Genomic DNA, 23,571 nt, shown 5'->3' with positions numbered 1-23,571 from the left:
ATATGAATATTTTTTTCTCTAAATATCACCTTAACTAGAGCAAAATCCCACTAGATATCGGTTAACGTTTTTCATAAAAAAAATCACTAAGGTAGGTTGAGAGATCTGTTTTCCCTAAATACTAGCATGTCTATGAGCAAAAACAAAAGATTCTAGCTAGGGACTCTAGTTCCATTACATATAGGTATAGTAATTAATCAGTGTTATCTCATCACTTCCACTCTTAGCTGGCTAATCATATTATACTCATATTATATTGATTTTTTAGTCAAAACATGTTGGCCATAATCATTTTTTTTCCAACGACTAATTTATTGTCTCAAAGGAAAATACCAGCAATGCCAAGATTTCTTGCAACCAATATTAAAATATACAGGCAACTTGACTATCTTTGCCTTCAAAGAAACGTACAGGTTTTTATGAAAAGAAATCACATGCCTTTAAAAAAAATATTAAAATATACAATTCATATTCTCTATCTAACATTGACTATGAAAATAATTAGGTCAAGGTCTTAAAATAAAGGATAGGTGATTTGTCATATTACTTGGTGAGATGTCATAAAGCCCAAACAAAGTAAAGAATAGGTGGTTGGCTCACACACTGCCACATTACACCTGCCATAAATGTCTTGTGTCATAAATCAATATTGATGCCCCACTTAAGATTCTTTTCACACACCGATGACCTTTAGCCACGTGATCACACATTTTAGTGAAAAAGTGAAAGGCCTCCACTTATTATTTTTAAGATCATTTAGTATTTGTTTACTAAAACCTTTTGCAAATTGCAGAAAATAAAAAAATTTGACACTACACACATCTACCTTTCACTTCTAAACTATTATTATTGTCCCCTTCACTCCCTTTCTTTTCTTTTCACTTCTAAACTATGCCTACCGGCCATCGCCATTAGCTTGGTTAGGACTGAAGAACTGAGGAAGAAGATTCGTTTTACTTATACCGGTAAGTTGAGTATTTTTATAACTTCATTATAGGAAATTCCACATATTTGTACTTATTATCAGGTGCGAATTAGCTAACTTGGGAATCAAATTTAATTTTGGTTTTTTTTTTGACAGATGGAGGCCAATAATGTTTGTTCCAGTGCAATTGTTGCTCAAGTTCTTAACGGAGCATCTAATTATGAAAACTGGAAAGCTTGCGTACAAAACTATTTGTGGGTCAGAGATCTGTGGGACGTTGTGGAACAAACCTCAGAACCTCCTCAACAGGAAGATGAGGCTAAATTCAAGGGTTGGAGTAAAAGGAATGTGGCTGCTTTGCATGCTATTCAAATTTCATGTGATCCGATCATGCTTTCTTATATTAGAAACATGAAAACAGCTAAAGATGCTTGGAACACTTTGGCCCAAGTGTGCCAATTACCTCTGCCCCAACAAGCACCCCAGGTAAACCAAGATGCACCACAGACACCAGGTCTCGATCTCTCTCTCTCCCTCCTTGTCTTTTTACAATATATATATAGTTCAACTTCCATTTTCATTTTATCTTCCCTTCGTGATTTTCATCATTTTCAAACCTTATTTACTTCGTTAATAAAATATAAGAAAACAAATCAGAACAAAAAGGATCCAAGTGACATGTGGCAAAGAATGGTTTTCTGCGTTTTTGTTGATCAAAAGCTAATAAGAGAGCAACAGTTTGTATAAAGAAAAGATAATTTAAATTTTAGAATAATTTCTACCAACAGTTGTCGAATTATACCATACTTAGGCCTAATTTAACATTGTTGTTGAGTTGAAAAAAGTACGTTGAAAAGTGTTGGGCAGACTGTTGTGATAAGTGTGCGATTTAAGATTTTTTTTTAGTATTGGGTATTATTGTAAAAAAGTTGTTGTTAGAGTGTTAAAATGTTTAAAAAATAACATGATATTTAAAAATAAAGAATGAGTTATTTTTTAAAAAATAATTATTTTTAAGACATATTAAATAATAATAATAAAGCTTTAATGGTCTATATATGACATAGTTATCAATATGTTATAATCAATATATATTATAATATTAATAAAAAACGATATATATCGATATAATTATATTTTATTTATTAAATTTATATAGAAACTATATAATATAATACGTGATACGTATTGTACGATATGATTAATATATTGTTTATAAGCTTAATTCTACTTGTTATTAAAAACTTTTTTTAATTTATTTTATTTTGAGCTTTTTTAAAAGTTATTTACTTTTGATTTAAAATATAAAAAAATATTTTTTTATAGATTTCAATCTTCAAGATTTAGATTTTAAACAAAAAATATTAAAAAAATAAGAATTTCCCATTTGACTTCAACGCGTGAATGTCTTTTGAGTTTATATTACATTGATAATAGTCCTAAAATTTTCTTGTTAAATGTATATGTTGAAATGTGTGAATTAACTTATTCAAACAAATTATAACTGGTCATATACGGATTACAGAGTCAAACTATATTAGACAGGAATATGTTGGAGTCATTATAATAAAATCTAAACTTGTTCAACCTAATAAATTACCAGTCTTTAGCATACTACTCTATTAATTAACAGAGTTGTGCGGTGGCAGTGGCCAGATTGATTGATCGCACTCATATTTTGAGGCTCCTCAAGGCTATTAAGGAACGTGCTTTGGAATCCACAAAGAGTGTTTTGACGTCCCACACGCATTTAGCCAATACCGTAATTAGTGACTCCGGTTTCACGGCCTTTCATTTCGCAATCTTCAAAGGTCAATTGACTATAATTGACCAATTTTTAAACACAATGTCAGAGGAACACCTCAAAATGCAAGATCGCTGTGGTCGCACAGTTCTTCACCATGCCGCCATGTCTGGAAACACCAAGATTGCCCAAAGCTTGATCAGAAAGAACAGGGAATTACTCACTTTTCCAGATGGCGGAGGAAATATTCCACTTAATTCTGCATGTTGTATAGGCCATAAAGATATGACTCACTATCTATACAACATGACTTCACGAGAATTTCTATTCTCACCAGAAAACGAAACTCAGGCAGCATTTTTCGTCTGCGACTGTGTTAGTAACAAATGGTTTGGTAAGAGTGAGATATATAGGTTGTAAACACTCAATCAATTCTTTGTTTATTACATCTTGTCATGGGGTATAATTTTTTTTCTATATCATCACTTCACCAGATGTTGCCTTGGATCTACTTTATCGTCGTCCAGAGTTAGCATTTGCTAAAGGCAGATTTGGAATGAATGCTGTTTCAGTATTATCGTGTCAACCTTCTGCATTCCGTAGCAGCAGTGGGCTCTCATTTTGGCAACGCTGGATCTATTCCTGTAAGTATCATTTCTCTCTCTCATCAAATTAATTTTCAATCCAATGTCTTTAATAATTAAGATATCTTTTTAAAAATTATATTTCACAAAAAATTAATAAATAAGTCAAAAATTATTATTTATTCTTTTCTTTTCCCATCCCATAATTTTAATTCTAGAAAGAAGTAACTATAATTATTCATATAATTTTCTTATCCATACTGATCAATATGCCAATATAATTAAAAATAAAACAAAAATAAAAAAATTACAAGTTTCAACTAATTAAATCTACAAATTAAAGAAAAAAACAAAAAAAAAACACTAAACACAAAAAAAAAAGACAACGTAAAATACGTTTAAAGAATAAATAAGTTTGCACTTAAAAAAATAGTGATGTATGTATAATACATTATAATATAATTTAATAACAGTATGTCATTGTTATTGCAGGTTTAAAGGTAAAAGAACCCAAACCTTTGTCTAGTGAAGACGATGTTCATATAAATATTTACGAACCACATGATCAAAAGAAAATGAAAAATTTTATGACGCAAGGTATTTTCTACTTCATGACTTTGAATTACAATACACTTCATTCCTTGACAACATTTGGTTTTCTGATAATAAAGAAATTTTTCTGTTATTGTAGGAATCAAGCAAATATATGATTTAAAGGTGACCCATGTCTATGCCCAGGAGCTTCTGCTTTTGATGTCTCGGACGATAGCTGCTTCTGATGCTGTACAATTTGATCAAAGTTCAGTGCATCAAGCAGTGCTCAACGCTGCTCAGCGGGGGCTGACGGAGTTTATTGTCGAAATCATCAAAACTAATATAGATTTATTGATGTTGTTGGACCAGGAGGGAAGAAGCATATTCCATATTGCAGTTGCACATCGACAAGAAAAAGTGTTTAGCCTCATATATGGGCTTGATACTACCAAGTATCTCTTTCTTCCTTACGCTGATAGGAACAACAATAATATGTTACATTCGGCAGGCCAACTATCACTCCAATCTCAGGTTAAGCTTCAACAACTCTCAGGAGCAGCTCTGCAAATGCAGAGAGAACTACAATGGTTCAAGGTCAGCATCTCTCTCTCTCCTTTATAATTCTTCAACTATGTCTTTGAAGAATAGTCAAGTCTCCGAGTAAATTGCACCATGAGTTTGTGTTCATTTCTATTTATATCTTAAATAATTTGATTATTTTATATGTAATTTTTTGAATTTGTTTCAAATATATCTATCTATTAACATGTCTTAAAATAATAATAATAATAATAATAATATTATCTCTTGAAACTAAATAGACATACACGTTAGAAATAAATTTTGAATAAATTTAAAAAATCATAAATAAAAATAGAACATACACACAAATTTGGAGTCTCTTAATTAACACCAATACATTGAAGCTTACACTTTCAAAATTCTCCAACACACACACAAATTCGGATTTGCTCCAAATTAGTTCTTATCTCGTGCTGAAAAAATCACTGTTTTGCATCTTTCTCGCTTTCATTTCTTTCTATACTTATCTTTGCTTTTCTTCGAATTAAGAGAAGATAAACATCTTAATAGAATAATATTTGAAAATATAAATTAAAAACAACACCAATAACTGTTTTTTTTTTTTTTTTTTGCTGATTGATGAAATACTTATATTTCACTTGTGAGTTTTAAAGCTATTTAATATGCATGCAACCAAAACTTTACAGGTAAAATGATAAATAATTACTAAAAATGTTACATAAATTATTGAAAATAATACTTCAATGATTTTTAAAAATGTGCTTTTGAGAATTATAACTACTTTTTAAATCCTTCATCTAGGGAAAGGAAGGAAAAATTTTTTTTTACCTTTTTTGATCTTTACGAAAAAAAGGAAAGAAATAATTTGACAGGACAAATAATGCAAATAGATTGAACAATTAGCTTTTATAAGATATTTAACTTTTAAAAATTAAATCACCTAATATTATTTAAAAATGATAATTCAATCCTATATTACAAGCGATATTTTTAATAAACATATAATATGAAAATGTCTCAAATTATAGTTTTTTTGAAGTATTCATATATATATATATATATATATATCTCTAAAGAAATAAGAAAAAAAAAGAGAAAATTAGAAAGAATTAATCTGACCTTATCTGTCTATTTAATTTTATTTTTAGTAAGAAATAATAAAAGAATAAAAAATGGAATATTGAAAATAGAACTTATAATAAAAATTATTACATTTTTCTTTTTTTTTCTCTTACTCTTAATTTTCATAACTCCTTCAACCGAGTGCACACAATCGATTTGGCTTTGTTGGCAACGGTCGAGCTATCTAAGGCCAAATCTGACAGCCATGTCGCACTCCTCTTTTTATCGTTTTAGGTTCCGTTTAGTAACGATGACAATTTTTTCTGATTTTTTTTTATCACTAGCTTCCAAGAATAAGACGTAACTTCTTAATTCCTATTTCGGCTATGTAGAAGTATGAAGAAATATTTTTCATTTAATGTTTGAGTTCAAAAAATAGATATTAGCAGAATAAAATTCTTCGACATTTTTGTCCAAATTTGATTTCTTAACATATCTCCAAACAAAAGCTTTAGGCAAGTAAAGCATTTTGAAAATTTTATTTCTCAAAGCCAATTTTTCTTTGAATATCAATTTGGGTTTCCTCTTGGTTCATTTTGTATTAAAATTAGTACATATGATTCGTTCGTAACTAAAGTTTCCTTTGGTTGATTTTTTTATTTTATTTTTTGCTTTTTTTTCAAAAAAATGAATAAAGAAAAAAAAGTAAAAAATAAAAATAAATAGAAAATCAAAGACAAATAATAAAAAGCAAAAAGTAACCGTATTTATCAAACAAAGCCTAAACTAATGAGTTTATGTATTAAATATTAATTTTAATCTAGCCTAGATTTGGATAAAACAAAATTAACAAAATTAGGAGGTACCTCACTACAAAAAATTTGGTTATTTCCAACGGAATTTTTCGTTGGAAATAGGCCGTTTTCAGTTTGAAATGTTTATTTCTAATGGATTTCTAACGAAAAATTTCGTTAGAAATTCCGTCAGTACAAACCTTGTGGGTAATACTTTCCGTTGGAAATTCGTTGAAAATTTGAAATTTTACTTTTTTTTTTTTTGAATCTGTTGGAAAGCCTATTTCCAACGGAAAAAACAGTATGAACAATTCTTGTTGGAAATCCCATTTCCAATGGAAAAATCAGTAGGAATTTTTTTCATTGGAAAATGAAAATTTCTAACGGAAATTTCCGTTGGAAATCTTATTTCCAACAGAAAAACATTTAGCATTTTCCAACAGAATTTTCCGTTGAAAATATTTTGATCTATTATTTTTATAATAAATTTTCAGAAAAAATTATCAGTTTTCATTCCAATACTAAATTTAATTCCGCATTCGAACTGTAAAATATATAAAAGAAATACAAATTACAAAATTGAGATTCAAGTCCTAACATCTAATTAGAAATTATCCTTAACACACAATATATAAAATAGTTTGATACATATGAATATTAAACATAACTAAATAAAAAAGTATCCAAGTGTTTGCACTGAAAATTATACATCATGTGAGGGAATTTTTTTTTCTTACCTGTCAAGTCTTGAAGGTCCCTCATCGCTAAAGGTTGAACGCGCATTACTCATGAACATGGTTTCCATATGTGCCATAAATTCACTCATGCCTTCCGCCATCACATTTCTCATTTCTTCACGTATTTCCTCACGTATCTTATTCAAGTTTTGTGCAAGATTTTTCACTTTTTCTTCCAATGCATTTGCGGGACTATTAAAGTTTGAGTTGATAGGGCCACACGTAGACTCAGATGTTGCTACATTGGATTGTGTTCCAGTAAGTAAAGTTGTAGCATGGACACGGTGCCAAACCCATACACGTGAGTGCGTGTAGTCTCCTTCCCTCCAATTGCTTCAATCCAAGCATGCAGATCGAATTCTGGCTGAGAAGATGAATCATTGCCATACTTCTGCGATAGTACAGAATTATACATTTCCTACATAAAAACCATAATTAATGATTAATATTGAAGTAGAACATCAACTTACAAGAAACAATAAAAATTAATGAATTTTTACTTACACTCGTAGACTTGGACTTGTTATCAATAAAATCACCATGACCCCATGAGCGCTTATGAGTACGGTTGAACACTTCCAAGAAGGTAACATCTCATTTCAGCTCAATTGCCTGAATTTATTAACAATTATATTTAGTCATTTATAATCGATATATATATATATATATATATATATATATCCTGATAAATATAACATGTAAAGCAAAACCGAAATCCAACTACTAAACTTACAATTTAAATGAAATTGATGGGAAAACATACATATTAATTCTGAGTAACATTAATTCATACCATCCTTTTTGCATGAACAATAAATGGAACTGAACCGCCAGTGTGCTTTGGAATGTTTCCTTCTTTTGGCGTTAAACGATTTTGCCTTGCTTTTCGTGATTTGTTTTGCCACTCTTCTGTACCCCATACTGTATCGATCAGGGTGTCCCATATTTCATTTGTGATCCATTCCCTCGACATGCCTCTACATTCTGTAATGTTGTTAGTTTTGGCTTCAGTCATTGCTTTATGCCTTTCTTCTGAAAGCATGTCTCTTAATCGATCGGAATAAATTTTTTCCCATATGCGTCGAACTAAAACATCTTGATGTGCAGACCAAACACATTTTTCCTACAACATAATGTAACACAATAATCTAACAAAGTTATACAAATTAATGGAAAAGAAAACGCGTAATCAATAAATAACAAACATAGTACCTGAAAGTTTCTAAACATTAAGTCTTTGATATCATTAGGGACTTTCCTCCATGTTGACCATGGACCATGAAAGTGATTTTTGATGATCCTTGTTATTGTAGATGTGACCCCTCTCTCGAAAAAGTGCTTGTAAAATATTTCAAATAATTGTATATATTAAAATTAAAAAAATTAAAAATTTCTTTGAAAAATATAACAAGTTTAACAAGATAACATACCTATCCCTAATAGGAGTTATACATAATATGCCCGATGGATCTACAAGAGTCTGTAATCCTACACTGGGTCCCCTACTTCTTGATCTTGATGATGTCCCATTTGCATTTCCACCTAAATCAATAGATGGGGATCTTGTAATATCAAGTGTAGATGTCTCATTTTCTACTTGCTCTGCAAATGCATCGTACAAAGACTGTGTCTCAAATGGCGCATCATTATTCTCTTGCTGCACCTGTTGTGGAATGGATATATCATCACACGCTTGGGAACTTGTAGGCACAGCCATACTTGCCGATGCATATGAAGACCTAGGTCTCGATTTTGATTGCTTTCCTTTAACCATCGTTCCTGCAATATTGTATTATTAAAATCCCATTAGCAATTATTATTAATATGATTATTATTATAACAGAATAAAAAACATCAATTCACAGCAATGACACTTGTTAATTCTTAATTATTAGAAGCAAAGCAGCAATTATATATTAACTAATTTCAACACTTATATATTGATTTTAACTCAAACGTTATAATTTTACATCATGTCAAAATACTGTAATATTATAAAATTAAAGTTAAACACTACCGTCAAAAGAAAATATGAATCCAATATCTTACGTGCCTACCATCATCATTCACTTCTTGAATAATCAAACTCATGTTCTGCATTATTATCACTATCATCATTATAAGTTTCACAATCGTCGTGCTCCACATGATCTTCATCTTCATCATCATCTTCATTATCTTCTCCTTCCATGTCATCTTCTTCATCTTCATCTTTATCGATATCATCTTCTTCATCCTCAATTGATAGATTAACCTCTTCATAATCACCACTCGCTAACTCTGTTAAATCAACTTTTTCTGATTGAGTACTAATAATTGAATTAGACACATCTTCTTGGTATACTCCTTCATTCAAATCACTTTCATTTTCTCTATCACCACTAATAGGAATTTGAAATCTACTTCTAGCTTTTGTCTTAAATACTACCCACCAATCACGTCGATCTCTTCTTCTTGATGGATAACTACTATAATAAACTTGGTGAGCTTGGGCAGCTAAAACAAATGGTTCATTACTGTCCAGTATTGAGTTGTAATTCACATCAACAAGACCATGCAATCGATCTACCTTTTTTCCTTTTTCAGTATCAAACTAATGACATTTGAAAAGAACAACTCTGTTTCCTATACCAAAATACTCCAACTCGATTATATCCACTAAGATGCCATAAAAGTCACGCCCATGATCATTGTAAAAACTCCCTTTTATGAAAACCCCACAATTCATTGTCTTACGATTTTGGCCTTAATCTAAGGTGTGAAACTTGAAACCATTTACAAAATATCCACTGTAACACCTTATCATACATCTGGGACCATAAGAGATTTCAATTATACGTTGTTCTATTTCCTCATTATGCTTTGCAACCTACGAACATGAAATACAAGAGAATAAAATAATAAATTACATAATTTATTCGTCAATGATTAATTAAAAGTTCACTTGTATGTTAAGGAAACTTACTTAATTTTTAAACCATTTAACGAATCTCGCATCACGTACTTTCTCCAATTCGTCTTTCGAAATTCCCACAACATCTCCCTTCACAATTTCATCAAATATCCTATCATAATATCCACGACTATGTGATTAATTTCAATCTTATTATAGGGTATTAACAAGTTAAAAAAGTAATGGTACTTACTTTATATATGGGAGCATCTCTTCACAATTCATTAAAACATATAACTCAGTAGCATAAAACTCATCCTCATCTAAAAATCGAGATTTATCTGATGGGCCAAAAGCTCGCCTCGGGTGAGTGAAAATTGAAAGACGACCCATAAAGTCCACCTCTCCCCCATCATCATTACGTGGCACTCTATTTACTCTTGTTCTCACAGCAGATTCAAAATACCATGAGCAGAATGAGGAAACTTCCTCGATAACATAAGCCTCACATATAGATCTGTCATGACCCGGAACTCCCTTCGAGCCCGTGACAACCGCCGCGGTGTCCCAATGGGCACTTATATCTCGGAATGCCATCCTGAACCCCGCAAGGCTTAATATTAGTTTCTCGTTTTCCCCGGTGAGTAACTATTGCCAAATATTATGGTCTAAAGGATTTTGAACTATTTTTAACTTAAAACAGATAAAACGAAAATTTTGTCTCACAAGGGCATTTTAGTCATTTTTCCCAAAAATCTCAAAATCAGTTAAAAATGTAGAATGCAAGTGGAAAACACATATTTCATAATCAAAAATAATTTTGGATGTCTAAAACATTCGTTTAAAATGAAATTATGACTATTAGTATAAAATAAAAATATTGAATAAAATATTCAATTTTCTCATAAAACAATATTTTAAGAACACTGCATAAATAATTTTTACAGCGTAAAAGTAAAATAAATTCATATATATTGTAATACAGATAATCAAAGTATAAAATTAAATTTACAGTGACACGTGGACCCACGAACGACTAAAAGCATCCAGAGAGATAAACCTACATATTTTGAGGATGCCAGTCCAATTGTAACCCTCGATGAAATGAGCTATCTACCGACTATTCTGAGTCTGAAATGGGTGGAAATGAGGGTGGTGAGATTTTATAATCTCAGTGAGTAAACAAATATCATTTAAAATATCTAAAGGCGAGTAAAAGGAGACTATAAAAACATTTTATTAAACAGTAATTTATCATTTATCGACTTATTTCAACCAAATGAAATCAATTTATTTAAATCAAGTAATCAGTATGGCTTATGAACTTCTTAAAACTTTGGCTCGTGCCGAAATCGTTATCATACTCAGTTATCAGGGATACCTTGATTGAGGGTTATCCCAACCGAGTCCGCCAAGGCTGTTAAAAAAATTCACATTTCGCATAAATCATATTTTTATTTTGAAACATATAGCCGTTCCTTGGCGTTAGCGGAGTTCATCATCACGAGGTGGTTCGGCGTGAACTGAACTCTAAAACTGTTAGCCTCAGGAGTTATCCACCCGCGCCTCTCATACTGAGGTAAGATATAACGGGGTTTACCGTGCCCCTCTAATAGGCTGGTCCACGAAAACTCGCCTACTGCAGTGGCTAGTTAAATAACCCACCATACAATAAAATTCATTCTAGCATGACATGAAAATTATTGTAATTCACAACCTATCAAGGCTAAATACACATTTCATATATTTCAACATAAATACCAATTCAGCCATTAATGCAAATATTATCATAAGCCATTTATTAAAATCATAAATCTACAACATACCAATGGTCTCCAATTACTCTATTTTTCAAAATCGTTATTTCGTTTCAAGACAATTTATAAAATCATTTTATTTAAACATATTTTATTTGTAAAACCAAAAATTAACCATTTAAACTCATTTTCATAAAATTCCACCAAAATCGATTAAAATTATACTTTAGATAATTAAAATGATGATAAGGTTACTCACAATATTAGGAGTAGAAATACTCCTATCGTCCGCCCTCGGGTGTAATCTCTTAACCGAAACAATTGACTCACCACCTATCCATAATCCATGACACAAAATTCAATAAATTGTGTCAATTTATCATAAATTATTTCAGGCTCTTATCCATGCGTATGCACTAGATAGGGTTTGAAATGTCTGGACAATCGCTTAATTGCAGTGTCCGACCTAACTTGCCTATACACGGTGTAAATTCCTAAAATCCCCAATTCAACTCCAATTCCATCTATTTCAATTTCAATTATCCAATTATATCCACAATACCTCAATGACTGTGAATTTGGTCCAACTTATTAGTCCGGACTATAAATTACGCTTTTACCCTTAGTGGGTAAAAATTTCAATTTATTGCATCGAAAATTCCCATTTAATTTTCAACCTCATAATTCATCATTTTTCCACCAAATTCTCTTAAAATAAAGTCAACCTCATCCTCACATACCATTGGCTAGATTCGGCCTAGAGAAATTCAGGGAGAAAATAAATATTTTTCTTGTTGTTTTACTCATAAATATGCTAAACTAACACTAAACACTAACATAGCTCAAAATCAAATTTATCTAACAACTTTCTCTCTCTAAACCCATATGACCAGAATTGAAATCATCCTCAAATCACATGATTCAACCATGAAAAATGATGGAAAATGCATGGGAAAGATAAAGCACAAAACAAATTTAAGAAATGTTACCTTTTTTTTTCACTTGATTTTTGAATTTCCACCAATTTTCCCTTTAAATTTCTTGGCTAGGGTTTTATTTTCTCCTTTCTCTCTCTTTTTTCTTGCTTGGCCGAATGTTGAAGAAGAAGAATGGGTTATGGGCTGATTTTGTTATGCCTTTTTATTAGTTTAATGAAATAATATTATTTTATTCATATTTTGAATATTTTATTAATTCATTTTTTTTTTACCCATCCACTTGTCCTACTTTTTTCACCATGCATTCCCTTTGACTTATCCAAGTCTTAAGTAAAATTTTCAGATTTTTCTAAAGTTTTGGTGGAGCAAATTTTCAAAATTACACTTTTGCCCCTAAACTTTTCAAAAATTACCTTTTGCCCCAAAAATTGAAAATTTTCCATAATGCATAATTTTCACTCCTCATACTCATTTCACACTCCAAATAATTAAATTTGATCAAAATCCTTTCAAAAATTAAATTTTCAATTTTGAGTGGTAAAATTACCATTTTGCCCTTATACTCTAAAAATACCGAAAACTCATATTTTTCACTGTTAAATCTTCCAATTGTACTTCAATACTCATATCATACTCAAACATGTCAAATGGGGCTAAGAAAATCTTTTCTAAAATTCTCATTTTGTCCTCAAATTGTAAAATGACCATTTTACCCCTGGATAGTGAAAATTCCAGTTTGACTCCAAATTGATCCTCGAACTCTAAAGTACCATTTTGAGTCATCCCTAAATTTTGAAACTCTTAATTTCACCTTAAAATTCTTATTTGAACTAGTTCGAGGTTTAATTGACTTAATGGTACCATTAGGGGCGATATCGTCTTTTAACGATTCCTCAAACTTCCTAAATATGCAAACATTCTATTGAGCATGTAAATGACGTCGTAATTATTTTATAGAACAGGGTTTGACACCTTAGTTCCCAAAATACCTTATTATACCTTAATTCACATCTGATAAGCTTTATTTGTCACCATATCAAAGTACGGGGCATTTCAAGATCTTTCAACAGAGGCACGATTTTTTACTTTCTTCTTCAACTGTTGCAAAAACCTAACAACCACAATATTCATCAATCTTATAATGTACTTTAAACTCTTCAAAAGAAATATATGAAAACAAATAACAATTATTTTACCTCTTAAATGGATACATCCATCAATACTGGACGAGTCCACCAACCTTGGCCTCGTAAGGTAAATGAATCGGCAAATGCTCCATAGAGTCAAAGAAACCTGGAGGAAATATCTTCTCTAGTTTGCATATAGTTTCACATATTTTTCCTTGCAACATTTCCATATGATCAATAGGTATTTCAGTTGCACACAAATCCCTAAAAAATTGAGATATCTCAGTAATTGCATCCCAAATTGTTTGAGGCAGCATATCACGGAATACAATTGGGAGCAATCGTTGTATAAAAACATGACAATCATAACTTTTCATTCCATAAAATTTGCCATCAATCTCATTAACACACCGAGAAATGTTCGACGCAAAACCATATGGTAATCTCAATTGTTTAACCCAAGCACATACATTTCTTATTTCCTCCTTATTTAATGTGTACGCAGCCTTAGGCTTGTACAGTTTTTCATGATTTTCCACCAATTCCAATTCTGGCCGCTTGCAATACACCTTTAAATCTTGTCGTGATTTTACGTTGTCCTTTGTCCTTCTTTTAACATCCATCACTATGTTGAGTATATTCTCAAAAAAATTATGTTCAATATGCATAACATCTAAATTGTGACGAATAAGAAGCGTATGCCAATAAGGCAGAGTCCAAAATATACTCTTCTTCACCCAATTATAAAAAACACCATATCCTGAACTCTTTCACTCATCACATTTTGTTCCGAATGGGAGATGAGGAAGCGAATTCAAACGTGTCAATATTTCTTCGCCTGATAATTGAGGAAATGGTAAGTCATGTTCAACTCTTTTTTTAATAAATTTGTCTCTCTGCCTTCTAAAAGGATGATTGGCTGGCAAAAATTACCGATGACAATCAAAGAAACAAGGTTTCCTACCATGTTCCAATATGAAAGATTTAGAATGTTCCATGCAATATGGACATGATAATCGTCCATGTGTACTCCACCCTGACAACATACCATAAGCAGGAAAATCATTAATTGTCCATAATAATGCTGCCCTCAACTGAAAATTTTGTTTCCTATATGCATCATAGGTCATAACACCTTCTCTCCATAATAAAGTCAACTCATCTATCAAAGGCCTCAAGAACACATTTATATTTTGACTTGGACTTTTTTTACCTGAAATAACCATGTTAAGAAATATATATTGTTGTTTCATACACATCCATGGGGGTAAATTATACACACAAAGCATTATTGGCCAAACAGAATAAGGGTTGGCAATCTATCCAAAAGGGTTGAAACCGTCAGCACATAACCAGAGTCTTACATTTCGAGGTTCCATTGCAAAGAATTCATGTTTGCGGTTAAAGTGTTGCCAAGCTTCACCATCAATAGGGTGTCTAAGGAGTCCATCATCACTTTGGTGTTGCGCATGCCACGTCATATGTTTAGCAGGACATATAAAGCCTTTGAAGCCTCGGTATAAGTGGCAAGTAACGTAAAATCTTGTAAGGAATTTTCTTCTACCTTCTCACACTTAAATTCCTCTGTTTATACTGAGGATGTCCACATATCTGACAATGCTCAAATGTAGCAAACCGCTTATAAAATAACATGCAATTGTTCTTGCAAGCATCAATTTTTATATATCTCAAACCAAGCTTTGCTACCTTCTTCTTCATCCTATAAAAGTCAATAGGTAACTTCTTATCAGATGGCAACATATTCTTTATTATCTCCAACAGTCAATCAAAACATGATTCACTCAAATTGTAGTCCGCCTTAACATTTAAAAGTTACAACACAACTGAAAGCATTGTGTGCTTTGTGCAACCTACCCACAAAGGTTCCTCTGCATTGCTTAACAAAGAGTAAAAGGTAGATGCATTTATATTGGGATCTTCTTCCACAAAGCTCGACTCATTTTCAAAACCATGGTTGAAAGCAACTTCGGTACGTATAGCATCCCTAACCATTCCAGTATATGGATTTTCTATTTCATCTTCATATATAGGTTCTCGAAAAGTAGCATCTTCCTCAAATCTAAGGGATGGTTCAACTCTAGATCTACTTCTCGATGATTGTCCAACATCATCTTCCCCATGTAAACTACAAATTGTGTAAACCCCAGTAAAACCCCGATTTAGTATGTGTTCTGTGACTTTATCTTTATTTAAGAACTTGTTGTTACTACATCGTGTGCAAGGACATCTAATTTTATTCTTCCACATAAATGTAGTCTTCGAACATGTAAAATTAATAAATTCAGTAACTCCATTTACAAGTTCAGCTATAATGAATCCATTCTGTAATCGATAGTACATCCAAGAGCAATCTCCCGACATTCTATAATCCTAAGTGTCATAGAATATCATTATCAAGACTAATTTGTATTGATGGTAACAAAATAATTTGTTAAACCCTACATTTCAATATGTATTTTGTATAAATATATTCAAAATTACATTATAAGATGCAAAGTAGCCCTTATAGTATAAATTATTGCATACATGAATTATCAAAAAACCTAGGCAGATGGTTTATATTTATTTGCACATTAAATTACTTTAATTAGAGATTCACACCTGCATCTTAAAATTGGTGACTGTACATTAAGTTTGAATTGAAATTATATATACATGATGTCTACCCTTTCTTTTAAATATCATTAACCCATGTAGTTTCCAATTTATTACAATTTTTAAAAAATATCAAAATTTTCTATTATTTCATACGGTTATGACAATTTTATTTTGAAATTTAAAATTGGGCTATAAATTCAAGCATTATATTATAAGACTTAAAGTGGAAATTATAATTAGGGCCTTAATTTTATTTGGGCTTAAGGTAAAATATGTTAATTGCTTTTGATCCCAATCGGCTAATAAGATATTAGGCTAGTCGGCTAGATGATTCAAATTGCATTAAAATATAATAAACATCATATTTATTTATGTTTATAAATTATTGATAAAAATTTTAACTAAATTTAATGCAAATCAAATAATATGTCAAATACCAAAATTTAAATATGTCAAATGTTTAGGCTTGTAATAGCAAATCAAATAATTAAAACAAGGGTGGTCAGTTCTCAAATACCAACATTTAATTGCTTATCTATACATCTTAGTCACCTACAAAATTAGACCAAAACCCAATCTCGTTTTGAAGCAAACCGAACACTACTTTTATGCTTCTAGAGCTGACTTTAGCCTTTGACTGAAATTAAAGCAATGAAATGTTTAGGCTTGTAACCCTAAATCAAATAATTAAAACACAATAACATCATTAAAATAACTATAGCGCATCAATTGATAAACAAATATTGATAAAAATCAAATAAACAAGGTATACAAAATTAACCCCTAGGGCTGGATTTGTGGAAGGGATCGGACGACGAGTAAGGCAACACCAGGGGGACTAAGGCGACGGGGACAGATTCATTCAAAGAGTGTTTGGGTCATGACGACAAAGGTTCAAATCGGAGAATATAGCAGCAGGAAGACGAGGCCAAAGGCGACGGAGAGAGACTGATTGCTGTTAAAATAAGACAACGCCTGAACCAGAGTCAGGCCACCAGTAATGGGATAACACCGAAAACGCCGCGGAAGTAGGGCAAAGGTTTTAGAGAGAGGGGAGAGCGTTGTGGGTAGAGAGAGAAAATGGCAATTCAAAAGTTGGGTTTGGGGAGAAATTTGTGACTTTATAGCTAGGGTTTTATGGATCAAAACTACGTCGTTTTGACGTAGGGTTAAGGGGACCGAATTTTGGCAGAACGACGACGTATTGGGCCAAAGGCAACTAATATTCATTTTGGTTCAATACCCATCTAAGTTTGGGAGATAAGTTTTAAGTATGGGCTGGTGGAAGAAATGGTTATATTTTAACTCTTTTAACATGTGGGCAAAGGTTCAAGTCTTGACAATAACAGTACTTTTAGATTTATTTTATTTTCGTTCAAAAAGTTTTTTTTTTTAATATTACTCAATATAAGTAATAGTCAGATATGACTAAATTTTTTATATACATATATAATGATCACAACTTATAGGTTATACATTGATATGTATTAACCAAATTTGTATAATTAATTATCAATATGATTTTTATAAAATGTATGATTTTTATCCTATTACATTAATAATTATAATCATCTAAATGAAATTTACTATAATCTTACATAAATTATATATTAATATATATATATATATATATATATGTAGACCCTTATTTAATATATCTCATATAATAAAATGATATTTTTTAAGCACAAATATGAATAAGTTTATTATAAAACTTCAATCTTAATTTACATATATTAGCTAATTACAATTAAAACGTAAATAATGTAATATATATTTTTTATATGATTTTTATATCTTATCATGGTTTTTTATAAAATATAAAATTTTAAATAGTTATTTTTTAAAATTTTGGAATAATATAACATTACCCTAATTTGGTATTGTATGATTCATTAAAGTTAAAAAAATTATACAAAATTACTCAAAGGAAAACATATTTAAACTTTAAAAAAATTTTACTTCAATAACTATGTATTTGGTTTTAGTAATATCTAATTTTTTAAAAATAATTAAAAAAATTTATAAAAATTTTAAATTTTATAATTGGAAAAATTATGATTATTTCCAACAGAATTTTCCAACGGAAAATTCTGTTGGAAAGTTTAAAAAGTCATAAAAGTTTTGATGCATTCAAAAGTTACTTTTTGGAAAGTTACTTTTTTCAATGCATCATTGACTCTTTAACTTTTCTAACGGAATTTCCAACGAAAAATTTTGTTGGAAATTCCATTGGAAAAGTAAAAGATTACATAGGAAATGTTTAGGGTTCCAACGAAAATTTCCAACGAAAAATTTCGTGGAAAATCCATTGGAAATAATTAACAATTAGACATGTGTTCTGAAGATGAAATTTTCAACGGATTTTCAAAGGAAAATTCCGTTGGAAACTATCAAGATTACACCCATTTTTTTTTTAAGTTTAAAGTTCCAACAGATTTCCAACGGAATTTTTTGTTGGAAATTTCCAGCAGAAATTTATGTTGGAAATCCGTTGGAAATATTAAACATACCATGTGTGTTTTGTACAAGCCAAAATTCCAACGGAATTTCCAATAGAAATTTCCAACAGAAATTCGTTGGAAATCTGTCGAAACTAGTAGATAAAAATTTTAATTAAATTCTGTTGGAAATCCGTTGCAAATCTGTTGGAAATACAATGATTTTTTGTAGTGCCTTATCTATAAACATCTCTAGCTAAAACATATATGGTCAAGTTTTAGTACTGTAGAGGGAAAATTTGAAATTATTATATGAAATTGACTAAAATTGATCGTCTTACTAAAATTTTTTAAAATTTATTACAAATTATTTAATTATATGTCTTAGTATAATCTATTGCATGTATTAGCTCCAATACGTAAATTGAAGTTCATGATACAATGGAGTCATAAAAGTTAAAGTTTATTGAAAAATTTTAAAATGATATGACTAAATTTAAGTTGTTACCATATAAATTGCCTAATGTTTTCATAATTTTTTATTTTTTTTATGATCTAAATGCTCAATTTTTTCATTCACGATCTCTTAAATTTGTTTCAAACTATGTTAACATATCATTAAAATATGAAAAATATGGACAAAATTTGGCATGTGACACTTAGATGAACATACATGCAACAAATTCTGTCCATAAACTTATAAGAAAGTTGATAAATAGATATATTTGAAACAAATTCTAAAGGTTATGAATAAAAAAAATTACATTTTTTAGATTATGAAAAAAATGAAATGTCGTGAGAAAGGCATGAACAAATGAATTATAGAATTTACTCAAGCATGTAATGTTCGATGAAGAAATAGACATGAAAACAAAAAAAAAACCTGAGAAATATTTTGGCTTTAATTTATAGCTATTTTCTTTTCATTGAAGTCAAATTATGCTATAGCCTTTCTCAATCCCAAAAGGACAAAATATGTCATCTAAGTTTTATTGGTTTTATGAATTATGAACACAGGAGGTGGAGGACATTGTACCACCTATGCTTAAAGAACATATAAACAAAGAAAGAGAAACTCCTTATGAAGCATTTGACCGAAGCCATGCGGAATTGGTGAAAGAAGGGGAGAAATGGATGAAGGATATAGCGCAAACCTCTACGGTTGTTGGCACTCTTATCATCACCATTATGTTTGCTGCTCTTTTCACTGTTCCTGGGGGCCCTGATCAAGACACTGGTGTTCCATTACTCTTAAGAAAAAAACTTTTTAAGATATTCATAATATCGGATTCTATTTCTCTCTTTGCTTCGACCACTTCAGTGTTGATATTCGTTGGCATCCTCACATCACGATATACAACAGGTGATTTCCTCAAATCCTTGCCCAACAAATTGATCATCGGACTTTCCTCCCTCTTCATTTCTATTGCAGCAATGATGGTAGCTTTCTCCTCAACTGTCATTATCATGGTAAAGGGCCAATTAGAGATTGCTATTCCGATCGTTTTACTGGCTGGGATACCAATCGGTCTCTTTGTGTGGTTGCAATTTCCACGTCTTGTTAGCATTTTAATCTCAACTTATGGACCAGGGATCATTGATAGGAAGATGAAGCAATGGCTTTAGTTAACTATAGGTATATTTATGTTTTCCAAAAGGAGGGGTTGAATTGTGATTGTGTTGAAGATGGAAGATTGATTTGCAATACGGCGTGAAACTTCTCTCTTGTGTTTCTACCTTTTGCATGTAACTCTTCTCTTGTGTTTCTGTCTTCAGCGTGTAATACACTTGTTTCTTTTTATTATGCTATTTTATTCCTTTTGTTTAGTAATTGGTTTGCCTCATTATTGTAATGGTAATGCGACCTATTTTCTTTTATTTCGCAAATACACTAGACAAGTGTGTAGGGTCCACTAGTTTATTTCCTTTGTAATTGTGCTCATATTTAAACCAAGCTATTTGTTGGTATGCTTGTTAGAAAAATATTCCTTTCCTTTTTCCCTGTGTTTTTCTTCGTTTATTTTTTATCTATTCACCATTCTTGAATCTTTAAAAATTTAAGTTTCTTTTCAAATTCAATATGGTATCAGAGTACTTAAATGGTCTTAAAGGACTTTAGGGGAAATTCTCTTTTTTGGTAGTTATTCTTTCGTGTTTTTGCTAGTTTCAAGCTCTCTGGTTTAGAGTTCTCTAGTTGTTGGCATATCATGTATCTCTCCTTCTTTTTCTTACTCTTCTATGTAATCAATTTCAATTTCGTAAATAAAATAATTTGTATTTAACTAGAATATTGATGGCATTACCAACGGGGTTTGGCTCATTTTCTACTGAGGGAATCATGGTAACATCGATGGAATAAATTATAGCACCGACGAAACTTACAAAAATTTGTAATGTAATTGTCGGTGAATTGTCAATAATTTCATCAAAAATTATCGATGAAATTTGCTGATGAATTTAATCGCATACCTACTAGATGGAAGACCGATGAATTTAGCTCTTTATTGATCAAATATTCTGACAAAATGTTCTATTGATGAATTACCGATAGATTTCTCCTATCCCGACTAAATGATCTTTATTGACCAGGGTATTTCTAATTGAATATCGACAAAGTTTTTCATTGACATTCCGTCAGTAATTTGACTTAGCAATGAATTTTCAAATTTTATGAAAAATTTCATTGGTGAAGATCACAATTTTTGTAATAAGAGATTGCAAGGAGAAATGAGAGCACTTCATGATGTACGTATGTTTTATTTTTTATAAAATAATTAATTTCTTACATCTCAATTTCACAATTATCCTACATGAAATTCGAGAAAATAAGTGTTCATATTTTCAAAAGAATTTTGATGGAATTACTGACAGAATATGACAAGTGATCCTTTAGCCAAGTGATCACACATTTTAGTGAAAAAGTGAAAGGCCTCTACTTATTTTTTGAGATCAATTCGTATTTGTTCACTAAAATCATTTGCAAATTGCAAATAATAAAAAAAAATGACCCTCCAATAAACATTTGACACTACACACAACTGCCTTTCACTTTTAAACAATTATTATTGTCCCCTTCACTTCCTTTGTTTTCTGTTCTCTGAAATTAGTTTTTATTACTTTTACGATTTTTGTTTTTTATTTTATAGCTGCACTCCAAATCTTGATACATGCAACTTATGAGTGGCTTTAAGTGGAGTGTGGGAAGTGAAAATGGTAGTGAGTTTAGCTGAATTGGCCAGTAGACTTAAACGTACGATTGGGGTGTGTGCAATTAAAAAATTAAATGGTCAAAAAGAAATACATAGGTGACTAAGAATAAGATTGTGAGATGTAAAGCACACAAAATTTTATTAAATGATCTACTATTAATTATGAAGAGATATTGTTTTGTAGTAGATGTAATTATTTTTTTATATTTAATTAGTTTAATAATACATGAAAAATTAAAATATGTTTAATGATTGTAGCTACAGACTATTTATATGGTTCACTTGATATTAATATCTATATAAAAATTCTTGAAGGATTTAAGTTGCTTGAAACACACAATTCTTGAAAAATTTATTCAATCAATTAAATAAATATTTATATAGATGAAAGCAATCCGAACGCATGTAATATAATGGCTTTAGTGAATATTGTTAAAAGAATGTTATAAAAATGATCCTATATATATCCATGTGTTTTTATAAAATAATTGAGATTTGAATTTGTCATAATTACTATTATGTTGATAACATGAATATTATTGAAACTTTTGGAGAATTATTAAAAGCCGTGGGTTATTTAAAGAAAAAATTTGAGATAAAATATCTTGGAACAACAAAGTTTGGTTTAGGTCTTCAAATTGAGTACTTGATAAATGAAATTTTTATCCATAAAGTAAATTATATAACAAAAGTGCTAAAATGATTTTATATGGACAAAGCATATCTATTGAATTCACCAATGGTTGTAAGATTACTAGATGTGAAAAAAGACCCTTTTCGACCTCATGAAGATGATGAAGAACTTCTTGATGTTGAAGTACCATATCCTCGAGCAATTCAAACACTAATGTTGTCATGACCCGGTACTCCCCTCGAGCCCGAGACAACCGCTACGGTGTCCCGGTAGACACTCATTGTCAAAACCTACTTTGTAAAATAATTATAATGTCATTCACATGCTCGATGGAATGTTTGTATATTTAAGAAGTTGAAAAAATCGTTAAAAGACGATATTGCCCCTAATGGTACCATTGAGTCGATTAAGCCTCGAACTAGTTCAAATAGGAATTTTAAGGTGAAATTAAGAGTTTCACAGTTCAGGGATGACTCAAAATGGTAATTCGGAGTTCGAAGATCAATTCGGAGTCAAATCAGAATTTTCACTATCTAGGGGCAAAATCGTAATTTTTCCACCCGCGAACAAAATTTGAGATTTTGAGAGAATTTAGATCAAATTTGAATAATTGGATAATGGTATGAGTACAAGGGATGAAAAATATGTCTATGGGTAATTTTTCAATTTTTGGGTCAAAAATGTAATTTTTCACTTTACGGGGGTAAAAGTGTAATTTTTAAAAATTTACTCCACCAAAACTTTAGAAAAGTCTAAAAATTTCATGGAAGATATGGATAAGTGAAGAGGATTGAGTGGTAGAAAAAGAATGTCAAAAAAGATGGCTAGAAAAAATAAAAAAATAAAATATTCAAAAGGTAAATAAAATAATAATATTTTATTAAGTCTATTAAATGGCTTGAAAATTCCAGAATTCTTCATTGGGAGGGTCAGCCAAAACCAGCCGGAGAGAGAGAGAAATAAGAACAAACCCTAGAGTGAGAAAATTCAAAGAAAAAGTATGATTTTTCAATGAATCAAGTGTTTAAAG

The 23,571-nt window shown here is 30.7% G+C and overlaps 1 protein-coding gene and 1 pseudogene across 3 annotated transcripts; one reads left to right on the top strand and one right to left on the bottom strand.

Moving 5' to 3' along the window:
- Window positions 1–797: 797 nt before the first annotated feature.
- Window positions 798–20,529, top strand: LOC148763427 (uncharacterized). 3 transcript variants are annotated; one of them, XM_088804293.1, is made up of 7 exons: window positions 798–965; window positions 1,082–1,439; window positions 2,575–3,063; window positions 3,164–3,313; window positions 3,746–3,850; window positions 3,945–4,381; window positions 19,716–20,529. In XM_088804293.1, exons 2-7 carry the CDS (start codon window positions 1,082–1,084, stop codon window positions 20,322–20,324), a joined length of 2,148 nt encoding a protein of 715 aa, XP_088660419.1. In that variant the 5' UTR covers window positions 798–965; the 3' UTR covers window positions 20,325–20,529. The 3 variants fall into 3 exon arrangements, with proteins under 3 accessions (XP_088660419.1, XP_088660420.1, XP_088660421.1); XM_088804294.1 differs by lacking the exon at window positions 19,716–20,529 and adding an exon at window positions 17,062–17,620; XM_088804295.1 differs by lacking the exon at window positions 19,716–20,529 and adding an exon at window positions 15,690–16,002.
- LOC148763428 (uncharacterized) lies at window positions 14,568–15,651 on the bottom strand (annotated as a pseudogene).
- Window positions 20,530–23,571: the final 3,042 nt, after the last annotated feature.

This window comes from Theobroma cacao, chromosome 3 (assembly GCF_053813885.1).
Source record: "Theobroma cacao isolate CCN51 chromosome 3, ASM5381388v1, whole genome shotgun sequence".
Classification (NCBI taxonomy): domain Eukaryota; kingdom Viridiplantae; phylum Streptophyta; class Magnoliopsida; order Malvales; family Malvaceae; genus Theobroma; species Theobroma cacao.
Note: the sequence above shows the minus strand (reverse complement) of the source record. Positions and strands in the feature narration are given on the sequence as shown.